Source organism: Geospiza fortis, unplaced genomic scaffold (genome assembly GCF_000277835.1).
Source record: "Geospiza fortis unplaced genomic scaffold, GeoFor_1.0 scaffold112, whole genome shotgun sequence".
NCBI lineage: Eukaryota > Metazoa > Chordata > Aves > Passeriformes > Thraupidae > Geospiza > Geospiza fortis.
Genome location: NW_005054298.1, coordinates 9,022,772 through 9,034,968, shown reverse-complemented (window position 1 = coordinate 9,034,968; position 12,197 = coordinate 9,022,772). Strand labels below are relative to the sequence as shown.

The following is a 12,197-nucleotide window of genomic DNA, read 5'->3' as shown; positions in this document are numbered from 1 at the left end:
TATTTTTGTTTTATTGTACACTCTTAATTAGACAGCCCTGCCTGCTTATCAATGTGAAATAGCTTTTGTTGGGGCTTTTTTGGGTTCTGTAACTTCATAAACTGTTTGAAAAACCTTTTTCCTGGGTCTGTGCAATACAAACAACTGGGATTGACACCCCCTCTCTATTAATGTTACAGTTGATTAACCTCATTGTTCACATCTTCACACTTGGTTGATTTGAACAGAATGATTGGAGTACAGCTCAGTAGTCTCATTGTTATCCCAGTGTTGCCCAGACTGTTAAGAGTTTTGCATTGTTTTTTCACATTTGCTTTCTGTTATTCATTATGGAAAGGGACAGTAATGAGGAACACGCATAACTGTTACATACTTGTGACCCTAGATAAGCTTGAAAGAGTGGGTGTGCATGGAAAGAGAGTGTTTTAATTTTAATGTGTTTACTTGTAAGATGCTAAGCACAATCTGGAAGGTCCATATGAGATTGTGGTACAGATGCCAGCTGAGTTTCAGAGCTGTCCCTTCATGTGTGTCTTTGGTAGCACACACTGTGTTTTTAAGGAAGGGGACTGTGATAGCTTTGCCTCAGTGTTCTGTTCAGCAAACAAGCTAAATCAGTCTCAGTATCTCACTAATGCATTGGTGTTAAAGAGGAGTGAAGGTTGTGAGAGAAGCTCTTAAGTACATGATTTATTAGCTGGTTACTGATTATGGGCAGATTTCAGTAGCAAGTGCATCTTTTACTTTTGATTTTCTGGCACGTTTGAGCAGCCATGACTAACATACTGAATAAATGGAATCTATTGAGATAAAGACTAAATATAACAAGACAATTACATATGTGAACTGGAGGAAAGTTTACTTTTTGCTAAACGTTGTGCTGAAACATTTACCATGTTTTGTCTTTGTAGAAAACAGAAATGACATTTTGTGGTTTGCTTCAGTGTTTACTCGAGCTAGAAACCACTGACAAATGAGATTATTATTTTATTGAATTTCTGAAGGCATTGCTTTGACCTTTGGTATCTTCTTTTGATCTGCTTTGCAGCTCCTCATCAACGTCTGGAACCTGTGACTCTGCCAGGGATTGTCTCATTTGTGCTTAGTCTGTTATGTGGAGCTTTGAATTTAATCCGTGGCTTCCATGCCATAGAAAGCCTTCTCCAGGTATTGCACATGTTTATGAATTCAAAAGTTATGCATCATAGCAACCACAATTTTTGTTTTAGAAGATTCTACATGATCTTAGTTGTGCCAGTTTTATTTCAAAAGTATTGTTTGTGAGGTCAGGCCTCTGTTACAAAACCTGTATTGTTTGTGATCTGTGCATCCTCCTCGAGTGTGCTGCCTCATTCATCGAGGCTGTGAGTTCCAACAGCAGTGGCAGGTGGGTGGCCAGCTCCTTCCCTGGTACCTTGGGAGCAGTGAGGATGTGAACATAATGTTCTGTTTGCTAAATTTATGCCAGGGTATGAGGTGTTTAATTTCTATAGATGCTATTTAAAAACCCTTGAGTGAAATGATGAACAGCTTTGAAAATCTGGGCAGTTTTTTTGAAAAGTCCACAGAGTGGGAATCTTTAAACAGGTTTTGTAAAGTCATTTCTTAGAGAACCTTTGTAGTTTTTTTGTTTGTATTTAATAAACCTTATTTCTCTTTGTGTATTGAAAGAATCAGTGTCAGAAAATTGTCAAGTAATTTCTTCTAAACTCCCCTCACCAAACAACCTCCCCCCAAACCATTTTTTTTCTGTAGAATGTCTACTATGACCCTCCCTGTAGCCTTTCAGTTTCTTTCTATTCCATTTCTTATGCTGGTTGTATTCCCACGAGTGCTACAGTGTCACTAATAATGGTTTATACTTTCAAGCAATTCAGGTGAATATGCTGCTTGTACTTGGCAGGCATGCACAGAAAGTTCATATGTGCTGCCACAAAAAAAAACCCTAAGACTTCGTTACAATTTAATGGCTATTATTGTGGTGATAGATATAGAAACTAAAAACCCCATGGAACTTTTCTGAGAGAAAATGGTAATCCTCTTACTTGGCTGGTAGAGAGTCTTTTTATTTAAACATATCTGCACTTCATAGAGTCATTTGGGTTGGAAAAGACCTGAGTCCAACCATAACTCAGCACTGCCAAGTTCACTGAACTATGTTCCAAAGTGCCACATCTACAAGGCTTTAAAATTCCTTCAGGGGTGATGACTCAACCACTTCCCTGGGCAGCTTGAGAACCCTTTCAGTGAAGAAATTTTTCCCCTGATGCAACACGAGGCCATTTCCTCTCATCTCGCCCATTGTTACCTGGGAGAAGAGCCCAGCCCCCACCTTGCTACAATTTTGTTTCAGGTATTTGCAGAGAGCAGTAAGTTCTCTCCCAAGCCTCCTTGTCTCCAGGCTAAACAGTCCCAGTTTCCTCAGCTGCTCCTTGTAAGTCTTGGTCTCTAGCCCTTTCAGTAGCTAACTGCAATATTTTTGACACCTATTGGATTTTTTTAGGGAAATAAGGTAAAGAAAAATATCTGTATTCCAGTTATCTTACATAGTATTGATATATGTAAAGATTGAATGAACAGTACTGTTGAGTCTCAGCATTTTGTGAAGACTAGTTGATAGATGAACAAGATTAATGAAAATGTTCCATGCTAGGTCCTTGTTTCTAAGTTGTCTTTGGTTTTTCTTCTAAAGAAAGACCAAGTGAACCTGCATCTCTACTTTATCCCTAATTAGGTTTTTCTGTGTTATGCACAGTTCTCTCAGTTTATAAATAGGAATGATTTTAAGATATGCTATAGTACAAATACAAATAGTACTGAACAGATTTGTCAGTTAGTGTGATGTTGCTAAAACTTACTTTGTTACCTTTCTGCAGCTGATTTTTTAAAAAAAGAACACAAATGTTAGATTAATCTGTTTAAGTGATGACAGGACATCCAGGTAATTTTATTCTCTATGTTATGGCATCTGGAGGTAATAGATTGCAGTACAGATGGAAGATAATTTTCATTTCTGACAAATGAGGCACACTAAAAATCCATTAAAATTTCTCTTGGTTTACTTTATTATGGAAAAATCCACAAGGTTTAGGGAGAAATAATCCAAAACACAATTAATGGAACGTGTTCTGAGAAGTCATTCAAAAGCGGGTCTCTGAATTACTGTTTGCTTTATAATCAGTGGTTTTATTTGGGTGTTAATAAAATTCTGTTACAATCTGTAGCTGTTCTCCACCAAATGTGCAGTGGCGCTGGGACAAAGACACACTGGGTAGAAGTTACTGCATTGTGGATGTAACTTTTGTGTGCAGACATGCAAAGTTTTTCCTGGTCAGCACAGGACATGGGAATGCTTCACACTGAACATAACTCTCAGCAGACACAAGTTGTCCTTGTGCATGGACTACCATCCTCTCAAGTGATACTTGCTCTCAAGGACAAACATTTGCATGTGTGCCCGTTGTTTTCCTAGGAAAGTTTTTGGTGGTTGCAGATGTTTGCTAGAAATGCAGTTAGGCATTGAGCATGGAAATTTACTCTGCTCAGCTCTGTAGGAACTGTAACAACCTGTTTGAATAAGTTAAAGGTTTGTTTTGTTTTCAAAACACATAGTAGAAAAATCTGTCACTTCAAGTAAATTTTTCCATCTTTCCTTCAAGAGAACCTTATTTTCCAAGTTGCTCTGATAAATTCCTGTGCTGCTGCTAGCTGTCACTGCATGAGCACAGAGCTGCCTTCGTTATTCTCTGTGCAGAGTTTTACCCCACCCTAGTGGCCAGTCTGGGTCCTTTCCTGTTACCTCGTTTCCATTTTGTGAAGCTTTAGAAAGGCACAAATCTATGAAGTTGCTATTAAAGGTAGTAACCAGTGTATAGACTTCAATTTTCAAAGGCATCTGGAGAGGGTAAATATCCAGTTTTAGAGCTGGACATCTTTAAAGCTTTTGAAGATCTTGGCTAGAGTTGTTTGTTGTGAATAAACATTTTGGTCAGACTCCAAGACATGATTTTTTTGCAGACATGTAAGTAAACACTGATTAGTCCTAACTGTCAGTTTAGTGTTAAATCCCTGTGTGAAACTGTTTTAACATGCAATAATTCATAACTTTTATACTGTAAATGGCTGGTATTTCATTTGTTTTATTGTAAAACATGTTTTTTTGTGTTATTCTTGCAGAATGAAGGTGAAGACTTCAGCTATGTTATTGCATTTTTTCTTGGAACCGCAGCCTGTTTGTACCAGGTGTGTTTTTCTGTTTGCATAGTTCACTAGAGTTTAAAAACATTACCAGTCATGCATAAGTGTCATCATGTTTTCTTAAATGTCACAGGTACTTGAATAGGGTGATTACAAAAAATATTTTCTGCTCTGGTTTTTTTTCATTAATCATAAACTATCATGTAGTAGTAGATTGATACAAAAGATACAAAGAGCTTCTGTTTGCTGGCATTTTTTCTCCAGCTGGATGATTGACATTTAATTAAGACAATTATCTCTAAAGTCACAAGTAGTGGGGGTTATATTATTTTTTTGATAATTCTGCACCCCAGAATTTTCCTCACTCTGTACTTTAATGTGCATCTCTTTCCTTTTCAAAGCTTGTGGCTGCTTTTCACTGTTTTCCTGCCTGACACTTCTTGCTTTTCTTCTCTGTCACTTTTCCATTTCTACATCTGAATTTGACTTTCCTTTATTATTTATAGCAAAGTGCCCACTGGCATCTGTCATTCAGTGACACTGCTGTTCCATTAACCTATGTCTGTGTCTCTCTTGCTCAGTTGCAATTATTATAATTACTTTGGCTTTTAATCTTAGACTTGTGGAGTATCCAATTTTTACTTGTTTCTGTGGGCCAGTGTTTAGTACTGTGTCAGACAGTAATATAAGAAAATGCCTTTCTGTCAGTCTTTCTTTTGTCTTGGTTATCTGTAATCTTCATTCTCTACAATTTATTTCTAGCAAAATGTCCCAATGCGACTTGTGTTCTCCAACACTTGTTGACTTTCCATTAACTTCTGCCTTAAATAATTTAGATTGGTGTTAATTTTCCATGCCAACAGTCTGTTCCATGTCAGATAAGGTGGAGCTTCTCCATTCTTTTTTTGTATAAAAATACAGTTTTCCCCTTCTCTCCCAAACTGGAAACCTTATTCTTTATATAGCATTCATGTCTGTCCATTGAGACATCTTTCCTGCACTGTTTGCCTCTAGGAACAGAGCTGTCTGGAAGAAAGAATCCATGTCACTTGGAATGTAGGCTTTTTATTAATATTCAAAAGGCATCTGTTGAAACTCTGTCTCCCACTCTCTGGTATCATTCCTGTAATATGTGATGGGTCAGTTTTCAGAATTGAGGGATGTTGGTTCTCTGGCATGTTCTGATGTTCTTTGGCTGCAGTTAAGAGCTCAGGACAAAAATTCCCTGTGTTGTATGACAGCCCATTTCACTGTCATTCACCCACCAGGTGTCCATCATGCTGTATTGTCTTGTTCAGGTAATTACAACACAGCAGTGTGTCTCTAGTTCCCAAGAAATGTTTATAACCGTGCAGGCAAAAGAACAGGCCCTACATGGAATAGGATGTTCTAGACTCACTGACATGTCTCGTGTTGCGTCATAGTTTCTAGTCTTTTATAAAGGAGGAAAAGTAACAACTGCCTCGGTTGCACCGGAAGTGCAAAGTGTCAGAAGCTGAGCCTTCAGTCATCTCTTAACATTCATTAAAAAAAAAAATCAAAATCAAAAATCAAAATCTTCTCTGAAGTAGCACAGAGGAGCCTTCTCCATAAAAGCATGCTCAGTATAACACTTGCATGAAAACACTTCCCTTTAGTAGTAGAAAAACAACCCTCAGGAGTTTCATAACAGTACTTGTTATAGTAAGCTGTTAAACCTGCATTGTTTTGACCTTTTGATTGTTTTTGGGCATTTTCATCTGTTCTGTAAGGTACACATCCAGTAGGTCAGAGCTAGACCAATGAAAGATCCACTTCAGAATTCATTTAAAACAGTTCTTCAGTAAAATTCAGTCATTGGACATCATGTTATAGTAACATTTTTTAACTACTGTTTAAAAGCCTTTATTAATCATTTTGATGAAGCATATCCTGACTCTTATTTTAATCTTGGAAGCAGTCACACTTGTCCATACATTGTCAGTGGGAGTGACAACACTAGGAAATTATCTGAATTCTTATTGCTGAGATACCAGTACCAACTAATTGCTCTTTTAGATATGATTTGTGAAGTTGTCAGCACAAGCAGGTTGCATTTACTCTGTTTAAAATAGCCAGGCAGGTTCAGAACTTCTGTCTAGATTTTGAAACATGCAGGTTATTAATCTCTAGTTTTACTTTGCTTTGGAGGAAGAACATAAAGATCTTACTGATAATGCCAGTCCTCACCTCTCTGACAATATTTGGATGCCCAGACACTACAAGTATCTGTGCTGCTCTCAGCCACACTTGCAGTAGAAATGCATGCTTTATAACAAAGTGGTAGATTTCAAATAGAATATAAAGTAACTTCAATAAATTGTATTGTTCAGTTGCCCTATTTGAGGAACATGAAAAATGAAAAGAAAATTAAGTGGAGTTTTTTTGACTGATAAAACATGGCAAATGCCCAGGAAGAACAGAAATGGCACTTAGATAATCTGATGATAGATGCTGTTAAATCTGTGTGACCACAGTTATAAATCCACTGGGAACAGATTTGGAATAGAAAATAAGCATAAATACTATTGTCATCTACTGTGAAGCTCAGATCTGAATCCAGGGAAGGAGCAAAGGAATTTTTTGATTTTGTAGCAGTTAAGGGAGTAGTTCAAACAATGGAAGAAATGAAAATAATGTCTTGGTAAAAGCTTTGTCCTTTTAGAGATGAAAACTGAGACAAAAGACTTGAGCAGATTTCCAGTTACAGTAGGAAGAGGGCTGAGTAGGGAACTGTGAGCAGTCCTGACAGACTGTGTTACACCACAGTGTGCAAAACACTGCCTAAAATTACAGGAGAGTAGCTGTGTCTCTCTCCAAATGTGATCAGTCCTGCAGCAGCTGAAGCAGGGCAGTGTGTGTGAGCCTCTGCATCTGACAGGAGAGTCTCAGCATCACCCCTGGCAGGACACTGGGAGCTGTCTGGGGGATTGCCTTGTGCTGGGCTCTGGGGCCCTGGTATTGTACCTGTCCTTCCCATTGCTTTCCTTTCCTTCTCTAGTTCCTTCTGCACTGCTTGAGTAGAGCAGAGTTTATTTTGACCAGAGATTGCCAGGAACATCCACTGTCTTTAGTCATGGGCCACTCATTTCAGGCTGTAATTAGTTTTTATGAATGAATTGTTCTCAGGGTTTAATGCAAGGCAAATGTAACCTTGTATTGATATCAGGTACTCTTCATCCTTCTGTAACTGCTGAATTGATACTGTTCTTCCATGTGTGATTCAGACTTTTCCTTGGTTTGGGCTGTAATTTTTCAGTGACCTGACAGTTTCTCTTCAGTAGAAGTTATTTTCCATGAGGTAACCTGCTTTCTTTTCTGTCTCCTGGCAGTGTTACCTGTTTGTGTACTACACAGGCTGGAGGAATGCCAAGTCCTTCCTGACGTTTGGCTTGATCTGCCTGTGTAACATGTACCTGTACGAACTGCGCAACCTGTGGCAGCTCTTCTTCCACGTCACTGTGGGAGCCTTTTCTACCCTGCAGATCCGGCTGCGGCAGCCCCAGGGAAAGTCCCCTGATTACAACGTCTGACAAGTCCTGGAACACTGAGACCAAGTCTTGTTCCACTAGTTACTCTCAGGAATGTAAAGCTGTTCTCCAAAAGAAGAAGCTGTCTGAATGGGGCTTTTTTTTTTTCTTTTTTTTTTAATAAGTCAATGTAAGATGCCTGTGGACATTCTACACTTGGTGGTTGAACCTTTTTTTAATTATTTTTTTATTTTCTTGAAAAGGACACAAAAGAATATGGGACTAGAGGAGGAAAGTAAAGTATGTCCATGCAGTGAAATGTATGTAGAATATGAACTGGTGGCATAAAAAAGGCTTCATTCATACATTCATGGAGATAATCTGATGTGGAATTATCTGATGGTATTTCATGATCACATTATCTGATGGTAGTGTGGAAGCACATTTGTACATTAATGGAGGAATGTGTAGAGTATGTTCTGCATATTGTGCAAGCTTTTCACTTCCAAGGTCAGTTTTGCCTTTGTGAGGCAGTAGGGAATAGGCTAAATAAATAATAATAATGCTATTGCATATTAGCAAACTAGATGTGGCATATGTAAGATACTAAATTTTGGAATGTTTTATTTCACATTGACATATATGTGAATGTTTTCTTAATTAAAATGTAACCTGGAAACTCAGTTTCTAGGGATCGGCTTCACCCGTGGTGCTTTGTCTTGTGCTGTAAGTTCTTTATTGTGTTTTCATTTATTATTTTCTTTTAATTGTTCTTTGAAATTGATTTATGTAGATAGGGTTCATTTTTTGTAATTATTCAAAAATTCTGCCACTCACCAGGATTCTTGCACACTTCATGTGTTTGGACTCTGGAAGGGTTGAAAGAGAACAGATTGGTGAGTAAATAGAGTGACTTGTACTTGTTGGAATACTGTTCTTTTTATACATGCTTCCTTACTTTCAGAAATGGATGAGTAATTAGCTCAAACCTGAGACAGACAACAGGAAAATAATAAATCAGTCTGCTTAGCTTAAACAAGAAATACAGGGATTGTGTTGGTTCTTTGGGCTTTATGGGTTGGGTGTTTTTGTGCTGGGATAAAACCTCTGTGATTTAGTTGAGAGAACAGTTGTATGCTCCTAAAGCTGGTGAATCAACCAGCAAACCCCAACCAACCATAGAAGACCACCATCACTTACACTGGGGTTTTATTTTTATATGACAGTTATTTATGATGTTTTATAATGTACAAATAGATGTAAGCTTTTATCTACAAAATGTAATCAAGCCTTAATGGCAGAGAGGTTGCAATGCCCTTGTGTTGCTGGATTTGGGAATGGGCAGAGCTTTGCTGTGCTGTGAAACGTTGGCCCAGGCAAATTTTCTTGGGCATTTCATACCAAAATGTTATGTTTTTAAATAAGTTACTTAGTGCAGATTTTATGACCAAGGCAAAAAAGGAACTGGATATCTTGTTTTCTTTTTAAATAGATGGAGTATTAGTTAAGAAAATTGTGCATAATACAACTAAGAAGAATTAGAGAATGAAACTGCAGTGGGAAGTGCTGTGTCTCAGGCTGCTGTCTGAGGTGAAGCCTTTGGAGACCCCTGGTGTGCAGGCTCCAGGGTTGGTGCTTCACAGTTAATTCTCTTCCCTCCCCACTTAGAGACAGGGAAGAAGAAGGTGTTTATGAACATGAGCAGCAAACAGCCCTTAGCACCCAGAATTCCTTGTATTAGCATCCAGCGCACCATTCTGAAAAGGTGAAGAGCAGTCCTTTACATTTAAAATCAGTGATTAAAAAATAGAGGTATTATGTTTTAAGTATAAATCCAGGTTTTATTTTGCTTACAGTGTCTAGAAGAACTCTTATACCTGTCTTTTCACCTCCATTGATAAGCAGGGAAGCTACTATGAATGTCTTAAACATTGCTTAGATTTTAATTCAGGTTGTTGTGCACATACAGAATTTTTTTTGTTGCATCATTTCTTGGTTTATATGTTGGCAGAGAATTTTGTTTTCTCTGAGGCACCATCCCTTCCTGCTAATTCCCAAAGATCCATTTTTAAGGAATGAAAACTTCCTTTGTCATAGCATCTGGAGCCATTATTCCATTCCAGTTATGCTGGCATTAAACTAATTGGTGATTAGCAGGTATAATGAACAAATGCAACTGCCAGTGTAACAGAAAACAGTTGGGGTTTTGTTTGCCTGCTTTTATAGCATTGATAAAAATCCCATTTCACAATGAAAAGTTAATGAGCATGACTGTTCTTCATTATGTGGTATTACTAGGTGCTAAAAACACAGCTTCTTAGCATGTTTGAGTTTGTAATATTAGAACTTGCTGACATCTTGGTGTGAGATCAGAACCGAGATACAGCAGGCCAGGTTGGAGGTGAAAATTTATTGAAAACTCCCAGGATTTCCTTTTTGCTTACACAAACTCAACACTCAGGCAGGGGCTTCCCTGCTGATTTTGCTGGTACTTGAGTTACCAGACTTAGGAAGATGAATTTAGGAAAGTTGATTGCTTTCTTGAACAACAGGCTTTACTTTAGTGTGAAGTGCAGATGGCCATTCGTGGTTGCTTGATTGTTCTGTGGGATTTATAGCAGCACAGCCCATTTCATGCTGTATTTATAAAGTAGCATCCACCATAGAATGTTTCTCTTTCAATAAGGTGTCACTGTATTTGCTTTCAGGGAGGAATGACCAAAGGCTTGCCTGACTTACAGAGGTAGGTGTATAATGCCCATTTCCAGTAGATGGCAATAGTTATTTGCATCTGAAATTCTCTAAAGATCTCTGGGGCCAGCTGCTTACAGGGAAGCTGACTGCAGCTGCTGTCCCCTGGAGCTTTTATTGGAATGCCAGTGCCGTGCTGGCCCTGTGGGTGTGTCAGTGCTGGGCTCTCCTGCTGCGGTGACTCCCTGCTGGCACCCCCGCCCCTTTCCCAGCCCTTTTCCCAGGGGAGCCACGGGACAGGGCTGGCCCCAGCAGTGCAGCCGCCTCACCTGCTCTGCAGGCAAGTGCCAGGGCAGAGCAGGGCAGGCAGCGACTGAGAGGTGCTCAGGGACAGAAAATACATAACTCTGCTTTTCACAGGAAACTATCTGGCTCCCAAAGGGCAGGAAAATGTGCTGTTCCTGCCCCCCATCCGGCCTGAAATTCAATTTTCTCAGTCCTCCCCCACCTCCCCAGAGCCTGCTTGCTCCTTCAGTTGCAAGGACGAAGTGGGTCAAGAGCAAGGAAACTTGAGTTTTCTCAGCTTTAAAACAGCTGAGCTACCCTTTTCCCAGCAGCATCCCAAGCTTTCTGTCTCTGACAACTCCTAAACTTCAGTCTGGAAGTGATGGTGCCCTGAGGAGCAGTTGGGAAACTTAACAGAATGAAAATACTTGCCTCTGGGCATACTTTTTGGCCAGGTGTTGGTGTCTGTGGACGTTGTGTAAGACATAAACAGCCAGGCTGGAGATATTTGCAGTGCAGGACACACATCTAAGAAATTCAGTGTGTCCCAAATGTATCATTTTATTAAGTGCAGGCTGATACTTGATGTAGTCAGATCTGTGTTGGGGAGAAGTGGCTAAACACTTAAAATTCATCAAAATGCTTTCTGGGTGGGAAAAAGATGCATTTGGGGGAAACTATATAGCCAGTCTGTGTACAGTAATTGAAATGAGAGGGCACAGCATTGGAGACTCCTGCCTTCCCTGCCCAGGGGAATACCCTTCTCCAGATAGTTAAAAAAAGTTGCTTCCATCAGGCAATATCATAAACTGCTGTTTGTATGATTATTTAGGAGAGCACAGAAAGTATTAAATAGTTCTCCACCAGTTTTCATAAAGACTGGTACCTTAAATACTTCATTGCTTTTTGTTCCTGCAGCTGTGTTCTCAGTACACTCATAAAATCCCTCCTAACCTATAACAAATTGTAGGGCGTTTCATTTTCAGCTGCCTGTGTAATGCCTTCTCAACTAAAAGAAGTCAGCTGGAAGCTGCAGGGTTTTGTTTCTCAGCTCTACCTGATGCTCCTGTTAATTGGTACAGTCATGTGTAGTGTTTACTTTTACGTGTAAAGATTGCAAATGTTGTATTGGCAGCAGTGCTGCCTCCTTCCAGTGTCCTTGAGGTACTTCCAGTGTCCTTGAGTACTCAGGTACCTGGGGTACTCTTTGGCAAAGGTGATGTGCTTTTGTAAATACAACCTTTTTTTTTTTAATAGGGCACGCACACAAATTTAAGCTGTTCAGTTATGCTGGTGTATTTTGTCATCTGCCCTGAGACTGTTCCCAGGGGCAGCTGGGAGCACAAGAAGGACCCAGGGGATGTTTGCTGGGTAGCCAAGCCCTTGGGGCTCCATAATGGGGCAGTGCAAAGGGCCAGGGCATCCATCAGTTCCAGACAAGACCTGGATGTTTCTATTTGCAGATCCAGCATCTCCTACACAACTTAAGTGTCATCCCACCAGCCAGCTGCAGCTAAAATAAAACAGAGACACATC

At 39.5% G+C, this 12,197-nt stretch overlaps 1 protein-coding gene across 1 annotated transcript in view; it reads left to right on the top strand.

Annotated features, from left to right (window-relative positions):
• SEC22A (SEC22 homolog A, vesicle trafficking protein) overlaps positions 1-8,728 on the top strand; it is a 19,874-nt gene extending 11,146 nt beyond the window's left edge. The window contains exons 6-8 of the mRNA XM_014307428.2: positions 1,049-1,167; positions 4,177-4,242; positions 7,548-8,728. Of these exons, the coding sequence (XP_014162903.1) occupies positions 1,049-1,167; positions 4,177-4,242; positions 7,548-7,748 (386 nt within the window). The 3' untranslated portion in view covers positions 7,749-8,728. The remainder of the gene's footprint in view (positions 1-1,048; positions 1,168-4,176; positions 4,243-7,547) is intronic.
• The last annotated feature ends 3,469 nt before the right edge of the window (positions 8,729-12,197 follow it).